Below are 21978 nucleotides of genomic sequence, written 5' to 3'. Positions count from 1 at the left end.
GAGATCGCTCGAAAGCGATAAGGCCGCCAGTTGCTCTCCTTTTCATTTAAATATGTTTAATTTTTAATTTAATGTAACGAAGTATTAATAAATAAATAAATAATTGGCAAATAAATCATCAACTTACTGTGGCCCGCCGAAAAACAGGTCGAAGTCTCGAAACTCGAGCCGTATTCGCTGTCCCGGTTGTCCGACGAACTGGTAGTTGCACGTGATGTCCTTCGGATATATCCCGGGATAGGTGGGAGACACCAGCAGCCCCGTTTTGCGTTTGCCCACGTCGATCACGTACGAGCACAACGTGTTCGGTATGGGCGTTCCCACTTCGAATTCCGCTGGAACAAAGAAAATGCAGAAAACGTGAAGACCTCACACATTTTATAATATTATCAATCCTATTTTCGTGGGTATAAAAGCTCTTTTAAAATATTATAATTAAAAAAAAACTAAAATCATTTATTTGTATAGGTAACATAATGTACACTTATGAACGCCAAAAATAGGAAATATACATCAAATGATTCTAATTTTATATTTACTGCCATTTCGCAATCAATATTTTAAACTTATTTCTGTACATGGCGAAACTTATTTTCTTTTTATTTATCTTTATTCATATTAAGTTGCTGGTAATTAAATTTACCGGCGTAAAATTAGAACGTTACTGAAAGAACATGTACATTTTGATGTGTGTAAAATAAAGAAGAACTGGTGATGTAATATTACAATGAAATATACTTATAAATTATCTTGTTTGTAGGACATACTTGAGTTGATGAACCGATAGATCCCGTAAAACAGAGTAGATGGCGTGTATGTATGGTCGGTGAAGAATGCGAGAGCGACTGCGCGGTGAAGTGACACGCGGCGTCGCGGAGGAATAGGGCCGCAGTAACGTCCTCCGAAGGCCGAGTTGACCAGCTCGCCTGTCTCCAAAGAGGACATCTCTGAGTATATGTCCATGTACTCGTGCATGCATCTGGAATATATCAAATATGTAAGTTGGCTTGGCGTTCGTGATCGCCACCACTAATTTAAATATTTAAAAAAAAGTTACAATAATAAATGAGATAATCGATTTTGACGGAAGCTACTCTCAACCACCAATCAAAATACAGAATCTGTTTGGCAAACAGAAATTCACACTCAAAATTGAAACTACCTTACGTCCTGTTTAAGCGTCAGTAGTATAGAAGATAGTATTATCTTTTATAAACATAACTTTTACACTTAAACTTATAATTATCACCGTCACTATGCACGCTGTAAAGCACGCGAAACGTCGGATAAATTTAAAATTATGTTTAAATAATTATAATTATAACTTCAATCTGTTAAATGTGTGTTTTCTTTAAATAGGTACTTATAGAAGATTATACATTGTAGTTGCAAAATAAAAATTAGACTTACGCGAAATATAAAAAAGATAATAACGAAATAGAAATGTTAAATCAATAAACAAATAAATGCTTTCCTTGTAATATTTACTGTCTATTAAGTAATAAAAACCCGAAAGATTCATAAAACAATATCGCAATTGCATATTTCGAACGATTTGGTAAACAAACCGTAATGGATGTTTTAAATTCGATGATTGAATAACTGAAACAAAATCGTCGAGATAAAATGAATATTTCTGAATTAATCAATCAAATTGTAACTGGGTTAAGTTCCCAAAAATAGTGCGCTCCAATTCCTCTCTATAGCCTGCGAGAATATATTTATCCCATTCTATTAGGGAAGTAATGAAAGAGAAAACTTACGCTGGTAATTCTCCCAACGCCGCTCCACTGAAACAATTTATTATAATCATAATGATGTCGCAAACTTTTCAAGTGGTAAATGAAAGGATTTACATAAAAATGACGAAAAAAATGCATTTTTAAGTGTTTTAACAGTATATGTGATATACCAATGATATACCAATTCTATATTCTATATACGTACATCTTAAAATAGCAAAAACACTTGCAAAAAGTTTTATTTTTAAATTTGTAATAAACTTTCCTATATTATATTTCCTCTGTATTATTTTTCCATGCATGTATTTTTAATTAATGGATAGAAACGTACTCTGGCGGCTTCCCTCTCAGGTCGAAAGTCCGAAACTCGACGAGCACTCGCTGTCCAGGTGCTGCCAGGAATGTGAATAGGCACTGCCGACTCTGATTGTATGGATTGTGGAGTTCTGGGGCTGTGAATGTCCCGTTGCTGGCGCCCCCGCGGCTCACGAAAGTACGATCGCACTCTGAAAGAGAGAAAATAAAAAATAATGTAAATTGGTTTTTTATTAAGAAATATGAGCCATTTGTTATTATTCTCCAAATCTCAAACCATTACTGATAAATTATAATTGATTGTATTGATAAAATTTAACGTCTAAACGATAATAATAATAGGGTACGGAGTTTTCTTATGTAATGTAAAATGTTCTCTTTAATGCCCAATAAATCCGGTATTGGATAATCAAGAAAAATCAAGTTATCTTTCACCGATCTCCCCAACCTTTTTCCTTTCAATAAAACTTTCTAAGGCTTGAAAAGATCCTTAAGATTATGGAAACCTTGTTAGAGCCATTAGTCTATTATGATAGCTTTTCTTAATCTCCATTCTTTTGATATTCAACTCATTAGCATTTTAATTATGCGAGAAATGAAATCGTAATGGGTTTCAGACTGGTTAATTAAAATCTAAAAGGGTATATATGACAGATAAATTTTAGTTAGGCTAAATCTAATGCAATCCAATAATTCAACAGAACGACCAAACAAAATGTATGTGGACAAACAGTATTCGTAAAAAAAATTTTTTTAATATACGAGCAACGAGCTTATGAGACGCCCAAAAAGGGTAGTCATCGCAGCCCATAGACACTTTTTATGTTTATTCTCTGTATTTGATCTGTACTTGATATAATAAAGTATTCGATGGATAAAACTTGGAAAGGCATACAACCAAGAGCACTTAACAAAACTGTGTTACAGATTATACGAACGTAGAAAATGTATGCATATTCCCGCATGACCACAAATCCCTACAAACAAGTTTTTATATTGCATTTAAGATAAACCTCCGTTGATTCATTGAAATATTTATTTCAATTGCGGTAGAATTTTTTAAACGCGACTCTCTCGACTGTTTCGAAATGAAAACGAGTATAATACCCTCAACTGGAATACGGAAATTCCGTTCCACTCGGCTGTTATGAATGGAAATGTACATAAGTTAGGAAATTCATTTGGGTTAAAATTTATGAATGAAAATGAGTAAATCTGTAATCAAATGTAATAATAAAATTTAATAGACTTATATGTCTAGAAAGCAGTGTAAGACATTTTCTATATTATATATTTTTAACTCCTAGTTGGCTTAGGTATCCTCTGCATTGCCTGAATCATCACTAGACTATAATGCGAGCAATATAATAATAGCAAGCCCGTAGGAGTGAGTGTGTATAATGATCTCCTAATCTTAGTATCTCCAAAAGATTCTTATGAATAATTCTGTGTAATAATCATCTTCTTTCAGTATCTATTTAAAACAATTCTGATATAACAAATTTATAAACAAAGACATTTTTAGCTCAAAGATGAAAAAAGTTAATTGAGTTCTATAAACAAATATGTATGTGAATTCTTTCTAGTGAAATTATGTAACTCATATACACGGCGTATAAACACCAAATGTAAATCTCACTATGTTTAGACTGATATTTATTATGCAGACGTCAAACTACAAAAATAGGTCTCAGTAGCTCTTTTGTTTACAGGTCGCTTACTTTGTGAGAATGGGAGAAAATGCCTCAGTACAGACAAAATGTAGATGCTTTGAGCCTTTGTGTTGTAACCGACACATACAATTCTTGTGACTTGCCAAAGTGTGAAATGTATAAGCGATTTTATTTTTTATTTCTTTTCTTTAACTCTTATTATAAAGAGAATAAACAAATATAAATAAAATCCTGTAATATTTGTTAAAGTTTTATTAAAATGTAGGTATAACGTCAAGATAAAATACATATATTGTATGCCTTCACAGAATATTCTAAATATACAGAATATAAGTAGTTAAAAAGTGAAACAGGGACTGATAAAGCTGTGATCGATTATTTGGAAACGACAAATTATATCTATCCGGAATAAATAGTCCTTTTGGTGGAATTCCGATTAGCGTGTCGCATACTTTTTCCTTCCATTCTATAACAAAATTTGCAATTTTTAATAATGATATGTTTGTACGTTCTCTGTAAGTACTTTTTTAGTATTTTGTTGTAATTAAAGGCTAGAAGCATTTTGTCTTATTATTACGTAAAAAATGCCGACCGCTTTAATTTTTCAGTTCGTTACCTCGCCATTATAACTTTTCCGTCCGACCACGGGCAGATTAAGCGTTCATTACTAGGGATTTATGCAATAAGTATATTTTTCCACAAAAAAAGCTTGGTTTTTCATAGAAAATAATATATGATAAGGCTACGTTTTTCTGGAGTTATTAATATGTTTGACTGACTTGTATTGTTTACATGTAACAGATCTTAAAATTTGATTAATTTCTAACTAACCAAGCTCTTGATTTCAATTTAGCGATATTTCGATTTTGCGTCATTTTACAATAAAGAAAATAGGATTGCAGTGATCGCCTTAAACAAAGTGGGTATGTAACAGTCGGTCATATTCAAGAAACTTCAAAAGCTTTGTATCATCCGTATCAAGTACTATCAACAGATACAACAACACTTCGTCTGTTGAAGACCAGTAAAGATCTGGGCGGTCGGGTGCTGTTAAAACCACAAAGGGTGATAATGCTCTTAAAGCCAGAATTCGTCGAAACCCTATTAGGATGCAAAAAATGTTATGGCGAAGAATGAAGTTTCCCGCAAGGACTCTCTAGCGTATTATAAAACTAGACCTAAAGGTCATACATACTTTAAATCAATCTTTTCAATTAAAGAGAGTGGATCGATCGAAACGCCTTCTGTCGATACGCAGATGAAAAGCACATAAAATCCTCTTCTCCGAGTATCCTCATTACCGATGAAAAAAAATTCACGCTTGAATGAGCAAATTATAAAGTGTATGCTCACAGTTCTATAGACTGTTCAATTGCTCGGAAAGTTACAACGTGGGCATAATCCTGCGTCAGTGATGGTTTGGACGTGTCTTATGAAGCAGTCATAAAACTACATTTTTGGAAAAAGGAGTGATAACTTTAGCCTAAGTGTATCAAGATCATTTGCGAAACCAAATGCGATGCGCTTTTTAAAAATATACCGTTGTGTTTCTAGCAGGATTTTGCACCTGGTCACAAGGCACGAACTATCGAAGCCTGGCTTTAATTTGTTTAAAGGCTTTTATTTGTTTACCTATCCGGAACGTTGCCGCAGGTAAACAAATAAATACACTTATGAACGTCAGAAAATAAGTTAAATTAATTGTTAAATTACATTTACTACCTGAAGGCTGGCCCTTATCTAGCCCAGACCGCAAACCTTTAGACTTAATATTATGGTCAGTTTTAGAGGACATGGCCAGCTCTTAAGGACACGGTGAAATTGAGTATCTTAAAAAATCTTTGGAACAAGCAGTAGCGAAATTTCCATTGGAAACAGAGCGTGAATCCATAGATTCTAGGCCAACCAGATTAAAGGCCTGTTTAAAAGCCAAAGGTGGTTTCAAACAATCTTCATTTTAAAAAATGTATTTTATTTGTAACAGAACCTAGCCTAGGATATTAAGGGATAATGTAGCATTCTATTGATAAAATAAGTTTATATTGATCTTTTCGAGTAGGTATTTATGAATTATTTATATATTCATGTAGATAAAGTTTCCGGACTGTGACAAAGTAAGTAACTAGGGCGGCTTTATTAAGTTGGTAAAACTTTGAAACTCCATCATTAATGTCCGTTTATTAATTTAAATTAGGGAATCATGATGCTTATTAGTTTATCATTAAATTTAATAGGGGTGAATGAACAATATTTAAAAATTTAATTAAAAGTCCGTTTCGTTCGGTATCATAAAAGTTATTACTATTTAGTGTATATTTAAACTAAATGCCTAATAAAATTTTAAAGAGGTTAGTAACAATTCAGACTAAGAAAAAAATATTATAATATATGTTATAACAATCTATGGACATTAAGAATTAGGCTCTATTAACATAGATAATCGGTAACCCGATTGATAATTAAAACATATTAACACGACATAATTTTTTAAACTAGAAAAATAATTATTCATAATAAGATGACCGATCTATTTCAATTATTATGCATCACACTTTTGTCTTCACGAAAAACATATAGAAATAGTTTATATTTAATATAGAAATAGTAACATCGTTTCTTTATTTCTAAGCGCCGAATTTCTTGTATTATTTGCTAGATTTGACCCCATATGTAGGATCAATTAAATTAAGCTCTGATACTACTATTAAATCAACCTTATAAATGCGCACGTACTTGGAAAATTAGTAGGCGTTGGGTCGGCTAGCAAGGCCTCAGCGGTAGACTCCGTAGCCTCCCCCGCGTGCACTGCACAAAAATAATTATATTAAAATTTAACCCCAGTATAGTCGATAATAATAATATAGCGAACGTTGACTTAGAAGTAATCTCAATAAATTTGAAGGTTTGTAGGCGTTACATGATAAGTTTACTCGTTAAAATGTGTCGGAATTAGATTTCATGATGTGATATGGTGCCGATCAAAATTACATGTATTTAAATTTATGTAATTCACGTATTTTATATTAAAATTATAGATAACAAATGTATAGTTACGTGTCCAAACTTCGATTCCATATTGTATAAAATAATAAGCATTCAGTTTTACAACGAAAAATACAATTTTCAAGTTACCCCGCTCCTGTCTAAGAAGAATTATTGTGATTAGAAAAATTAAATACCTAATACTTCTTTGAAAATAAACGTACTTATAAAGTAATTGATTATTTATACGTTACAAAATAATTTATTTCTATCGAATAACGGTTTTAGAACATATTCGTGTTTTTAATATAGCATATTTGAGATTTTCAAATATTTATTATATTTCGAAGGCTATATAGCCTTCGAAATTCTTGGCTATTAATTAAAATATCACGCCATATTCCCCGCTAAGTTTCCGTCAAAGTTTGAGCTACGAAACTTCAACCTGCATTTAATATATTTCATCTTAACAAGGCTGGTGTAACATAAAATTATAGCTTAAAAGTAATTTTATAAATACTTATACTTATAAACATTATTAAAGTTATTTTAATAATACTTTTTATAAATAGTAGTTAACTTGTATTTATTTTTATAGTCGTTTGCTTTATTTTAAATTAATATTAGCTTATATATATGTATAGTTACTAAAAAGTATCGCATTAACAATAAGACCCAAAATAGACGGTACGTCAAAGAAGCCTATTAATTACTTCTATAGAGAAAAAGTATCGGGAGGATACTAAGAGTTCTAGGGCAACTAATAAGTACTTAACAAGTATAAAATTATAATTATTACTTATTAGTTTTTAATAAGTACAACTTGTTCAGTGTTTTTTTCTGAATAACAAAACATTACTTATAACTCAGCGGGTGACTATATGCATTTAATTTAGAAATATGATTTGTTTTTTCCGCAAGATCACCTGTAATTAATCTTTTGCGTAACTTTACAAACATTGGATTGGAACAAGTTGGATATAATAGGACATTTCTAAAAAATTTAAAGTAATACTTTATTCACTTTGAAATTTAAAATAATTCGTCTTGCGTTTCAAATCAATGTTTGCTCTTAAATTAAAAGTGCTTTCTACAGTGTAAATATTGATTAAAAATGAGTTGAAGGTTTCTTGTTAATTTTCAGATGGTCACAGCAAATATGTATAAAACTTAATCTACAGATTACATAAATTTAACAATGTACTATAATAGTTTAACATTATTCAAGTTTTAATAAAACGTTCGAATAATTAATAAATACAAATGTTATTCGAGTCAATGCTTCTTTTGAACAAATTAGTTTCCACAAACAATTAGACTTAGGGATTGTTTGTTTCTTGCTTTATTTCTCACTATACATAAGTAATCTTTAATATTTTATAATGATAAAAATATCATCAACAATTTAATACCATCTCGACGCTAACTCTTTAGACTCCGCAATTTTCCGTCTTGTTTATTATTCTTATCTATTATATAAGTACCATCATGACCAAAAATGAACCAAGACGGCAAATATTATAGTGTATCTTAATTTAATAATAAAGTTCCGAGTCTGCAACTATCTCGAGAAAGTAGGTTATAGCTTAGACACTTGAGTGCGATATAGCGATTAAATGATATATGAACTATTTCTAAACGGTTGGAGCATCGTCGAATTAAATTATTATTCGTCTTACCTTCTTGTATTTGAAATCAGATCTGGATTCTTTTCACGAAAAACGAGCTTTCATTTCTCTTAACTTCTTTCAGAGCCCTCTGGGGTGTTTTGCAATATTACAGCATATTCATTGTACCAAGTTATTATAATGCCTATCGAAGTTCTCGTTTTTTTCTTGAAAAGGAGCTTCGTATTGTATAATATTTTTTATTGTTGCTTTCGATCAATGAACAATGGTTTATATAAGTATACATATATCTATAAACTGTTACTTTAAAATATTGTATACATTAATTATATAAATTCCTATAGTGTCATAGGGTTCAAAGTGATTGACTACATAATTTGTTTAAATCCCACACTTGGGGATGTCTGATAAAAATAATTAATAAATAATTGCCCAACACCATGCTTACCAAGAACATAATAAATTATGTTATCTACAAAGTAACTTTTTAAAAAGGATGTGATTGAGTCTTGTATGTTCAAGCATCAAATCGAATCAGTACAACATGGCTGGCGGAAGTGCCGCCATCTTGATTGTGCACAGGATATTGGTGCGCACGTGTGATTGAATTTCGTCGCCTCCGTTTGTTTATCAATATCGGCTATCTTCAGGTAATGAGCCTGTTTATGTTGGTGTAATTAAATTATTTAGTTGAGTTCATTGTTTAATCTCACTCACCTTCTTGAATTAGATGGTAGCAAGTGTGTAAAATAAAACAAAATATATAATATGTTTATTATGCTATATAAGATACAGGTATCATTTATTCCAGCAAGTAGGTATACCTCTGTAATAAGAAAAAAATCGGTTATTCTTATTATACCGTAAGAATCTATTTATATATTCGTATTTTCCATCCCTCCATTGTCTTATCCCTTTACAATTTAAAGTTACAAAAAACTTCCTTACTGCAAATTATCTATCTTCATTCAATGGATTACTTGACCTTTTTTCCACCACGATAACAGAATATTTACAGACTTCAATAACTAAATCTACATAAAAACTAGTTCTCATAAAATTTGGGATTATCATTCATGTTGCGTTAGCAATGCAATTGAATGCCCTCAGATACCGCAAACCAATGAACAGGTGATTTGTTGGCAACCCCTGCCTTTATCGCAAAATTGATTTGCATATGAATGATCACGGTCATAGTAACGTAATGATTTCCTATTACCACGAAAGCTGGTTTAGATTATTGTTCTTTTGTTTGATTAAATTCATGTTGTCGATGAATACAATTCTGACGTTTTGTGGACGAATAAAGGTGCTGCTTCCTGCTAAAGACAGGCTAAAGTCGCTTAGATCACAATATGTACTGTGATCTGAATAACTTTGTAAACACAGTTCAAGTTATGACGTCATCGTTCTAATTTTTGGTGTCTACAGTTTTATTAAATTATTTTTATGAAATTGTGTAAAGTATATACCTTAAGGCAGTTTAAACTCACATGTTACCTGCCTAACATAATTATTCGTACAAACAAATATCAATTTATATTATTTATCAAAGTAATTTATGTTTTCAAGTAGTCGGAGTAGTCGTGAATATTTGTAGAAATATTAAAATCATAAAAGAGAATACAACAGGTCTAAATAGACGTAGATAAAGTTGGGGAGATAACTTAGAATATATTTTATATTTGCTAAAATAAATAAGACTAAAGTAGGCTGAGTAAACAATTCCCCTTATCTCCCGAGAACACCTGATTCTATTAATTATTCCGCGACCCAAATGAACGTAACCATTCGCAAAACATATTATACTAAAAGCTGTCAACCACTTTGTGTTTAAGTGCAACAATATTGCTGAGACGATTTTCATCATATTTCATAATTTCTTTGTTTTTTGTTTTTACGGGGCACATACGTGTATGCCCGTTTCATTCAAATTTTCAAGATTTCCGTGCCTTACGATCCGAAATAATTATTATTCCTTCAAGATTTGAATTCCTGACATCTGGGTTGCGCAACTCGTAAACCACTGTCTGGAATCTAAATAAATTGGATTAAGTCTAAACAAAAAACTTTAGTAGGTAACATTTTACTAACCAACAAATATAATACATAGGAAATTTACTTGTAAAGCTGAGTCAAACTTAAGGAACGATAAAGTTACCTTTTGACCTAATTTCTAGGCACATTATTTTGTGGCTAGAGTTAAGTGAAATTATACAGCTCACGAATTCATAATACAAAAGCGAATGCCCTTTATAAGTGCGTGGAAGAGGAAAGTTTAGTGTTAAAGGAGAATCCTCGACGAGTCTGTACTGACGGGCAGGCCCAAATGCATATGTTTGATGCCGAGATCTTGTATAAGTGCTCAGCACTTAGAAACAATTTAATACAAATGTGTTGCCTTTAAACAGAATCGTATTTTTTTTCTATAGAGCTAAACGAATAATACTTTTGGACCTGAAAGAGTGTCGGAGGCCCAGAAATTTCAATACTTTTTAATTTATATATATGTACATACACTTATAACTTACGTAATAAATAGAGTTATACCTCGTATAGAAATGTAAACAATTGAATAAAATATGTCGGGAAACGAGTTTCCCCTTGACCGGTTTTCCAGATTATAGAAATATGTAACTTTTGCCGACGTCGAGTGTTTGCGTGAAAAATGTTTTCCCGGTACGAATAATTCAGCAAACGCCGCGTTGAGTGAGTGTGAGAGGCTTTTCCAGCAATTGTTAACAATAAACATCGTAAGATCGCGATTTTTCTTTCGCAATATTTTTTTTACTGAATAACGTTTTTGTTACTTACATTTGACAGCGAGTTGTATTGTGAATAACTAACATACTTATATTAACAAAAAAATGCAAAAAATTGTATAGTTTTTGCATTACTTTCATAGATCGACGTTTCGTCGTTCGGTAACAATTGTAATCAACAATGTTTACGCTAAAAATACCTGAATAGTTGTATCATAATATAAAAATACCAAAAGAGTTATAATTTTTGAATTTTTGCTGTAGCCATTAAAACATTTATATCCTTGATAGTTTTCATTACCTACATAGAGTTATAAAAAAATGCGTTCCTGATTTGTTTAACCTCCTCTCGCCTTACTTCCTAGTAGCCAGTTCGGGTTCAATATCCGAAACAATACTCGAACAAAATGCTAATCACCTACCTATATATTATTAAATAAAACAAGGTGTGTTCTCATCTATTCTAACTTTTTATCACCTTGCAAACTCAAAATACGAAAATGTGTTAATACAAATAACCGCAGAACAGTTCACTATACAGTTTGACCCACTCTGAGGTTTTCTACTTTTTAAACGAGATAAAGCTTTGTTTGTGTTCTCACAATAGCTTTTCGAGCATTGAATGATACAATTTAAAAAAACGTATTTCTAGAGTCTTAATTATTTGCGAATAATTGCTTTTAACGCGAGAGTAACTTAAGTAATAATGAATAAGTTATGACAGAGGTTTATATTACTGTTGTTTTTAATACATTTTTGGAATCCATTAAAGTATTAAATATACAGTTTTACTATTTTAAAACGATATAAAAATTAGGCATCATTTGGGGTGCTTGTTTAATCAAAAAGTAATACCGACATTATTGACCAACTAAGCCACAGATAGTAAATAAAATTAATAAACTTTGTTATTTTTATTTGATATTATCATTAAACTTTAGGCGAAATTGTAAGCATCCATAACTTACATATATAATACCTTGATAACTAAGTTTCATCAAGTGAACTCCTTTCATAGATTTGCATAACAGTTATATTTGGATGTAAAGTCAACAGTGTATAAATTATGCACTCACGGCTAGAGTAGAAGAGAATCGTAATATATTTTAGCATGTTCAATGGAAAATGAGAAGGTTATCTTTCGAGATTTCTTGGTTTAAATATTATACTCTTTAAGTTCGATACTTTCAATGTATTCCGTGTGTTTTAATTATAAAATACATCAGCTGTAGATGCCTTAACCCTAAGATTCCAAATTTAAACTTCGTGCTAAATTTCAGTCTTGAACGTCAAAAATGTATAGAACTTATAAAGTTGTTCTTAAATGGCGACCCTGAACATTGTTGTTCATAAGTGACATTATGTTACCTATATGAATAAATGATTTTTGTTTTTTTTTAAAAAAGGTTGTAGAGCCACTGATATAAATACATAATTAAAACACATACAAGTACAATATACATACATACGTACATACATAATCAAGTAGAAGACTTGTTTCTTAATATAAAGTAATAAAATTAGGTTTTTAATTTTTTCTTTTTCAATTTCTTACTTCAGACTTACTTACTTAATATATTGTTGTAAATTTAATATAAAAATACAATCTTTATAATAAATATTCGTTTCCATACTAAACAACGATACTAACTTCATCTCATATCCAAGTTCACTCATTCACAAGATTTAAAATAAAAATATTTTGTCGAAGTTCACACTTACACCAATCTAACTAACTTACAATTTAAATTTGATTCCACCTCCATTTGGTTAAATGAACAAAAATAAACGTCCAATGGCAAACAGTTTGGCCAATTTCTTGATGACACTGGAAGAAACTAGCGTTTAAAGGGCTAGGCCTAGTTTAAACGCTAGTGCTCATAGATGTATATTATATATAAGGTTGACCACAATGAATGTTGTAATATGTGTAATGTGGTATTTGTTTTGGGTCAAATAAATAAACTTTTTATTTTATTTTTATTTATACATTGATTGACTTAATAAGAACAAAAAGCCACGTGCCAATCCTAAGGAAAAACAAATAAAGTATTGTTAACTCCGGTTGATTACAATTAATTGCTGACAATAAATTCATTGAGCCTCAATTAAAACACCAATAAAACCGATCGAGTACGTGACGATCGCTGTTTGTACAGCTTCAATTTCTTTTATTGTTCTTGAATAAGGGAAAGCTGTGGGCGGGAATGCAATTTGTTTTATTGCATTTCAAAATCAACACATGTTTCAACCTTTTATTGACTTCTTTGAAACGTTGTTGCTTTGTGCAATTACATGATCAATTCGCGAATATAATATGAAATAGTAACCGAAGCCGTCACATAAACAACAATAACAGAATCCTATTCTCATCAAAGTCCAGACTTATCTTGAAGTCCTGTATGACAAAACTAACATTTTTTTGATTTCATTATTGAAGTGATATTAGACGTATGAGGGTAATTTTTAAGGAAACTTCTCAAAGATGTGCAGCGTTTTTGTCGAAGAAAAGAGAGAGCGATTGAGACCGATTGAGAGAGATTGTTACACGCTTTACATGGCAATTCAGTCGCATAACGTCTTGTACATTTACATTAGCTAATAGACAGTGAGTAAACGGTGTGAATATAGATACACAAATACATGGAGTAATCATATACTGGTACATAATCATTTATTGGTGCTTTTTCCCTACTAATAATTAATTTACAAAGAAGTTTCACTTGTGACATGTGTACTTTATACGCACGCGCTGTTTTTCTATTTGTTATGAACTTTAAGTTTCATTTTAGAGTTTCCTTTTTTTAAATAAATATTAAATTAAAATTTGCTTTGTAAAATATTAAAGATTGGTTGTTGGTTAGTTTCTGACTGAAGTCTTTAACAAAAATCAGAATACAACAAATAAGTCGCGCACAGGTGCAAATTATCAAACTTTATTCATATCAAGGACCTATCATATCTTCAATTTAATATTAGGGGAGAATTTCAAAACTTTAGCGACGAGTTCTCCCTCAGAAGAAATGTAAGCAAATGAAACCTCAAAATGTCTTTGATGGCAAAATGCTTTCAAAGCATTCTGAAGTGCGGTTTTAAGGATCGCTTTAATTAGGTTTAATTAATGTTAAGAAGTGGAGCAAAAACAAGTGAATGGTAACGATAGCCTTAGTACGTAGATGGAGACAGTACGGAATTCTAGATATTAAATAATCTTCTAGACAGTTTAGTCACAGAATTTTCTTATGCTATAACAACTCGGCCACATTACAACGTCAAATTCGAATAATTTACGGTAGTTCGTCTCAAAGCTTACAAAATGATATGTTTTTTTTTATAAATAGAATAACATAAATAAGGCTTTATATAATGCCAACGTCATCTTTATATAAAATAAAATCTTTTTAACACATCATTTGAATTTGGAATGTTATTATGGGCTGTAGTAAAAATATGATAATTTATGCCAAGCCTACGCTATCAATAAAGCATATTTTCATTTAAAACCCACGCTTTTATTTCACCCTTTCCCTGAATTATTTTATATTGAGGGTTTTACTTACATTTATGAATATTATACCAACTAAAAATAATAACATATTTGTATTGTATATGATAATTTTCTTGGAAAAAATATTGTAACCATGGTTACAAGCCGAAATGTTAATACGGTAAAGTTTAAAATCGTTTATCTAAAACTCAATAGATTTGATTGCATTACTGAAATTTGAGGGTATTTTATTTCACATTAAAATGATTTTATTTATAAAAGTAGCACCTTTATAAGGAGTGCGTAGTGATAATGTTGTCTGATTCTGATCATGTTTGTTCATCAGAATTGAAACTGTAACTCGGAACGTGACAGCCGCTTCATTGTTTTGTTAATCCTACAATTGCCTATTGACAACTTGTACGTGTTTTGTCATCTATTTTAGTTGCTTTCTATTAGTGATATACTTACTGTTTTGTACATAAAGTATTTTCTATATTTAAGTATGTTTAAATATGTAATATGTATATTAGTATTAAGAAGTACTACAACGTTATGTTTTCACATCTTCTGTTTCTATTTGGTTGGAATCGTAATTTTTTTTAACATAAAACGTAGTATGTCACTGCTCCGAGTCTTATGCCCGAAACGAGCCCACTGAAAACTAGCTTCGCTGGCCACATGAATGAAGGCCAGGACAGTAAAATCAGTACTGGGGGGCGCAATTATCCTATAAAATAAAAGTCCATCCTATCAAAAACTATCCTGGCATGTAAACTAGCTTACTAGCTCAGAAATGAAGCTAGTTTTATCTACACGAAGCCACAAGCACTAGCTTGCTAGCTTATTGACACTAGCCCGCTATCCTAGCTTGAAAAACTAGCTTCATGTATCCCGGGCATTAGCGATTAGCATTGGTACTGGCCCAAGCATTACCAACATTGACGAAGCAGATGTCATGTGCCTTGAGTGGAACACGGGACTCTAACAACAACCTCCTTGCTGTTAGCTGGCAATTAACTAAATATTTTTTAAATCGCTTGTTGTTACATAACGAATAATAAAATTAGTATGAAGTCATAAGTATTTGAATAAATATTAAACATATACTTATTTAATTAGCTTATTGGTTGTTTAAGCGGCCTAATTAGTGTTTCATGATTCGTTTTGTACGGAGTGTTTGATCCTTGGTTGAGATGATTAAGTATTGGTTTATCCTACAAAACCGTTTTATTTGAATTACTCGTAAAAATAACAATATACAATATTTAATGAAATCACTAGTAACAGGCTAACAGGTCTCAGTCAAACTAATGTACAGTGTGCTAATTAAATAAAAAAAGAAATTAGTGAGAGGCTACTCTGTGTATTTTTTTATATCGTGGAATTTACATTGTCTTGCGGTTTTAATAAAAGTCCAACGTTGATAGTGTAATATTAATACAAAATTATTGTTTTTATTCAAGCATTCACTTACATAAAATTCTATCTACGATGAGTGATTTTGGTTAGTGCCCGCTCTTTCAAGTGTCCCATTCGCGCTTATAGAAATACTAACAAAACATCAAGCAATATAAACTATGTAATAAAATAGTTTTATTTAACAGTGTAGTTGTGTTCTGTAAATAATTGGACGCTTGGATATAGTAACACTTATTAGTCTTGAGTTAAATTTGATCGTAATATCCAATGATCTCTCAATGAAGACACAATTTATAAACATAAATGTGTACATGCGTACACGCCCGCTTCTCTTAATTATTTATTTTTGTGTAAGAGAACTGTGAATTTTCAATTTATAATCGCCGACCCTGGAACCATGACTTGAAGTGAAATGAAATCTCATGTTTAACAAATTAAATCACTTTACTGAAATATTAAACGTTGTCTCACAGGTAGGTTTAAATTTTTAAAAGGCCGGCAACGCACTCGCGAGCCCTCTAGCATCGAGAGTGTCCATGGGCGGCGGTATCACTTAACATCAGGTGAGCCTTCTGCCCGTTTGTCCCCTGTTCTACAAAAAAAAATTGCAACTCGAGTTAGCTCAGTAAATAGCGTCGCTTGTCGTTTCAATTTTATTGTTGAAACTATTAAACGAGTTTTCTTCTAGTTTTTCTTTGTCAATGAAACCTTTTTATTTTTAATTTGATTATTACGTAACGAGCTACATATAAGTTTTAATTTCCATTAGTTTATTATATAATAAGTTGTAAGTTATACCTTGTTACAGTATTGTTTTTTTTAAATTATCTCTTCACTGAGACTAATAAGTACTTATGATATTTAACACAAGAAAGTGTCTTATAACACTACTTACAGTTACTATTACTTTCTTTTCTTGTGTTCTAAACAATAATAACACAGAATAGTGTTTTTTGTTATATTAAAAACTATTAAAGTGCGTTTTTATATTGTTTAAAATACTTTTGAAACAATATAAAAACCCACTTCTAGTTTAGTTGCAGTTTAGTTGCCAACATGATAAAAAAATATGTTAATGACGTAAATAAATAATGGCCTTTCAAATGCATCATAGCAGTGGTACAATGTTTTAAGGTAGTCACGCTAAAAGTCAATATTTAGAGGTCCCATAGGCGCTCGCTGGTCTCGATGGCGTTGCGCTGGCCTCCGTTAACACTTCGCACTTGCAAACTGTAAAACCAAAAGAATTTTTTCTATCCCCTATAAGTAGGCTATGCATCGTTAAAACGCCACATTGATCTGCTACACAATGGTAAGCCGCCAAGGGCGTCCATTGTCGATTGTCTTTTGTTTTTCAGAAGCCGGGGCCGATCACTGGGTCAACCGTGTAGGTTGGGTCAGGTTCAGACACTAGAAGTTTTCTTTGTATCGATTTTGAAAGATATCTTTGAATTTCCAAGTTCAACCTTTGAGGGTAGGCTATATTTTACTCATAAGGGCAAGTTCCTTGTTACAAATATATTATAATTTATATCATAAAATGTGCACGTCGATACATTTTAAAAATAACCCAATTATTTAAATCTTTAAAGTCGGATCTGAATTTGTTTTGTGATCATTTGTTTTATCGAATATGCAAATAGGTCAGCTATCTGTGCATGCTGGTTTCCTCCCAATGTTTTATTTCACCGTACAATCATTAAATACACAAATAGGCTGAATATCCAGTCAGATAAGAGTCATATGCTGACGCTACAAAGATATAACAATTCCCGCCACGTTTAAGATATTAAAATATTGCAAAGTACAATTTTAGGATAGACGAAGTCATATTAAGATTTATAAAGGTTGTATGTAACTTGCAGTATTACTGAGGTATCTTACATAAATAAATATGACATAGATTTACAATCTCATATCGACCATTCTCAATTTCCAATCAATTGAATATAGAGAATTAAATTCTTAAAAAGTTACTAATACCTGCTAAAATCAGCATTTTTAGATCGGTAATAGAGTGTATCTGGAATGTGGGTCAATGAAAAAGATCTTTATAGTCGAGAGGCATTGTACCGCAAACTCGTTTTGTTTAGTGCTCGACACGAGGGCAGCCATCGTCAAAGGAACGGAAGGGTGATCGGAGATTAAAGATTCAAGATTGACGCAATTTTAATGAAGATTTACAATGTTTTTAACTTTAATATCTACCGTCATAACTAACAAGAATAATAGAACGAGATACCTAAAAAACGCTGCAAAAGAATGTTTTAACTAATTAGGCGTAGCATGTCACGTGATCGACCGTTTATCACTTAGAATTTGCTTTCGTAAATAGAGAATTCGGAACTATTATTTTTGTACTTATTTAAAAAAATATTCTCTTTATAACTAGTTGCGAATCGCGGAGAATATTAACACGAATGAAAGATATTCTTAGATTGAAAACACGATTCGTTTGATTGAGATAAGAAACGAACAGACAGACAAATTAGGCCTCGTGTGTGTGGTTAGACCAGGGATGGTTTACTATAGAATCAACTGCGCCATCGTTTTCTCTTTTATATGATATTCTCACCCCTTGGGCGTAAAAATATTAAATCATATTAAATTCCACAACACCCACGATTTTCATAAATGTTCTCAGCCTCTCCTTGCGTGGATACTAAAACCTCATTTCATTGTAAAATTGAACGATGAATTAATAAATTATAAAGGATGACTGTGTTACTCAGGCCACGTCTTATTCTAGTCCCTAGACCCCTTTTTGAAGGGGAATTTCTATATTTCAATAATATTTTAAGCCTAGAATTATTTATTTATTCACACTTCGTTGCAAAGAAACACTAATAACACAATACACAAAAATTACAAGGGATGCAACGGGTGGCCTTATCGCTAACAAGCGATGTCTCCATGCAACCCCAGTAACAATAGGAAAAAAAATGATAAGTGCAAGAAGTGCATAACCAGAATTTATATAAAAAAGTAATTATATATAGAACCTTAATCTAGAGAAAAACAAAAAAATGAATATTAATAAGTAACTAAAAACTAAAAATCCTTAAATCTTATCTTAAGGAATAGCACATATAGATGTAATACAAAAGAATAACATTAAATTTACTTTATATATAAATATGATTTACAGTTTAAAGCTTCACTACTACAGCGATGCTAGCCGAAATCGCAACCCTTTCTGTTACTAAAAGAAAAAATAGTTTTTTCTAGTTTAAAATTAAGTATTTTAATTAACCAGATAAAGTTTTATAAAATATACCACGGCAACTTGTGAATACTTTTATCGATATTCAAATGAATTCATATCGTACTCGATACTTTGAGTGACCCCTTATGCGCGATATCTGCGAGCTACTTCAAATGAAACAAACCAGGGAATAAAATTGTTATAATTTATAACGAATTATAACTGTTTTTTATAAAGGAATTATTTAAATAATTGAATTGATCCTTACTTTTTTGTAAAATATATACCTAGTCCAGCCATATGAAAATGCATTTTATTTATAAAGTAATTTAATATTAATCAAATGAATACCTGCATATTTATTAAAGTCTCAGCAAAAAAAATATTTAATTCAAAATAGCCACCTTTGGCTTTTATGTTTGCTTTTTGCTTTGGCCTGTAAACTGTTTGACCACGAATCTATGTAGGTATTTACCTACTGTTTGCAGGAAAATTTCGCCTCTGCTTTCTTTAAATATTTTTTTATTGACACTCAATGCCGCCATGTCGTTTAGAGCAGGCTATGTCCTCTAAAACTGACCATAATTTGAAGTGTAAAGGATAGATGAGGGTCAGTCTTCAGCTCTTATAAATTCCGGAACATTTTTTTCAAGTCAGGCTTAGGTAGTTCGTGCCTTACGACCAGATGCATTTAAGCAATAACCATAACCATGATCATGTAGTGTATATCTTAATATATATATTTCTTGTGTGCGTGTATATGTGACTGAACTCCTCCTAAACGACTGGACCGATTTAGACGAAATTTTTTGTGTGTGTTCAAGGGGATCTGGGAATGGTTTAGATTCACAATTTTGTCCGCTGGACAATGTTTTTTTAATTAATTTTCAATTTATTAGTTGTTGTTGATTTTGGAATGTTTTACATTGGATCCGACAGACGGCGCTACCATCGCAGTGTCAAATTTTAAATAATATTCGAATTTTAATTTTAGTCTGTCCCGAAATTTAAAAAAAGTTTTGTTCTCATTGTGTTATATCGTGTGTGACCATGTGCTGGATCGTTAGATATTGTCATAACATTTGAATAATAATTTTCATCAAAATGGCTTATTAAAAATTGAAATTTTGAAATTAAAGACGTGTAGACAGGACAACGTCTGTCGGATCCGCTAGTATGTAGTATATATGGCATGGGATAGATGACATAATATCTTTCATTTATTCATTCTTTACAGTTTTGGCGATAGGAAAAATCTATCCTCCTCTTTGCCTTACAAAAATACTTCCATTTCTGTTTGTAAGATACCGGTTCCGTCGTATCTTTCTTACAGTTACTGTTGACAGACTAAATATATTTTTTACACAAAGTATATTTTCACATACATACTCACTTTTATTTGACTAATCCAATCTTATTGCATCCGATCTTTGGCCGAATATATTTAAAAAATAAATATTATTAATTTATTATAGACGGAGGTACATAGGACTTATAATCACGACCGCTATTCCTTGTAGTCTAAAATTGGACTATAATATAATAAGAAGCAAATATAACCCGTGCGGGTTGTGTTAATATGCTTTCAATTGAATACGCTAGGTAAAAATGTCTCTCTCACCAAGATGATGACTGATCGGGAAAGAATATCAGGTATTTTCAATTTGCCATAGTATTTCCAAATTAGATGCACGATTTCACTTGAATGTGAATTCATTTACAACCTTTTATAGCCTTTGTTGGATAATCTAGACGTTTCTAATGCTTTTGTAGTCAGGCATATAATTCGCATATTAATTAATCATTTTCAATAATGGCACTTGCACAGCGTCGCATAAGTGTTTACTAGTTGTCAACTCTTAATGAACTTCAAAATCAGTCATGAATTTATTTGGATTAATTCTCAATTGGATGTGTGTATTTTTGGAAGCAAAAATACAAACATCCTATAGTAAACAGGTCAGGTATAATAAACAGTTTCCTTATTAGACTAGAGGCAAAATACGAAATTTCACCAGTATCACCTCGACAGCCGTCTTTCCACAACTGTCGTGTGTGCCACAAGGCAGTTTGCCCGGGAACCAGCTGAAGTATTTACCTAATGAAGTATTTCATTAGGTAAATACTTCAGGTAAATACTTCTAACCTAACCAATTCGACTTAGGGTCTATCAAGAGAAGAGTGTTCAAATTCTTAAAAGGCAGGCACTCGCCAATCTTCTGGCATTGAGAGTGTCCATGTACTTAACATCAGAAATATTTAATAAAATATCATTACGAATTAAATCATAGCCAAGATTTTTAATTGTAGTTAGTATACCGAATCACAGCTGTACTTGTATTCAGATTGTGACATGCTTCGATTACAAATACATTTTTGGCCTATACTGTAATAATAATATAAATAGATAATGCTACTGTATACCTCGGTAAATAGATAACTGCGCTTTGACAACAATACTGAAGTATTGTGAAAGCGAACATTTCAAAGAAAAGCACATGTGTATTGACTTTCCTCAACACGATATTCCTCACATGAAGAGCGCTTTGGCGATTTAAAAACTCCTACAAACAGGGAGCAATCGGGAGCAAATCGATAAACACTCGATGACTGAGTGCCTGAGGGCGCTCCAGAACCCGATAATCGCTCGACGCACTCCAGAGCCATTCTCCGCCACACTTCACTTTACTCCGATATTAGATGTTGCCTTAATTTCTTCATTAGAAACGTTCTGCCCTTTTAGTGATGCGCTAGTTTTGCTT

At 31.7% G+C, this 21978-nt stretch overlaps 1 protein-coding gene across 4 annotated transcripts in view; it reads right to left on the bottom strand.

Moving 5' to 3' along the window:
- LOC111002175 (tolloid-like protein 2) overlaps positions 1–21978 on the bottom strand; it is a 53274-nt gene that overhangs the window by 8180 nt on the left and 23116 nt on the right. For 2 of the 4 annotated variants that reach the window (XM_022272295.2, XM_022272298.2), the window contains exons 4-8: positions 6464–6535; positions 2074–2248; positions 1764–1790; positions 768–979; positions 128–335 (exon numbers count right to left, since the gene is read on the bottom strand). In XM_022272295.2, coding sequence (XP_022127987.2) covers positions 128–335; positions 768–979; positions 1764–1790; positions 2074–2248; positions 6464–6535 — 694 coding nt within the window. The remainder of the gene's footprint in view (positions 1–127; positions 336–767; positions 980–1763; positions 1791–2073; positions 2249–6463; positions 6536–21978) is intronic. The other 2 variants (XM_022272296.2, XM_045631955.1) reach the window with 1 other exon arrangement.

Source organism: Pieris rapae, chromosome 17 (assembly GCF_905147795.1).
Source record: "Pieris rapae chromosome 17, ilPieRapa1.1, whole genome shotgun sequence".
Lineage (NCBI taxonomy): Eukaryota > Metazoa > Arthropoda > Insecta > Lepidoptera > Pieridae > Pieris > Pieris rapae.
The sequence above is the reverse complement of the archived record's forward strand: the minus strand, read 5'-3'. Positions and strand labels throughout refer to the sequence as shown.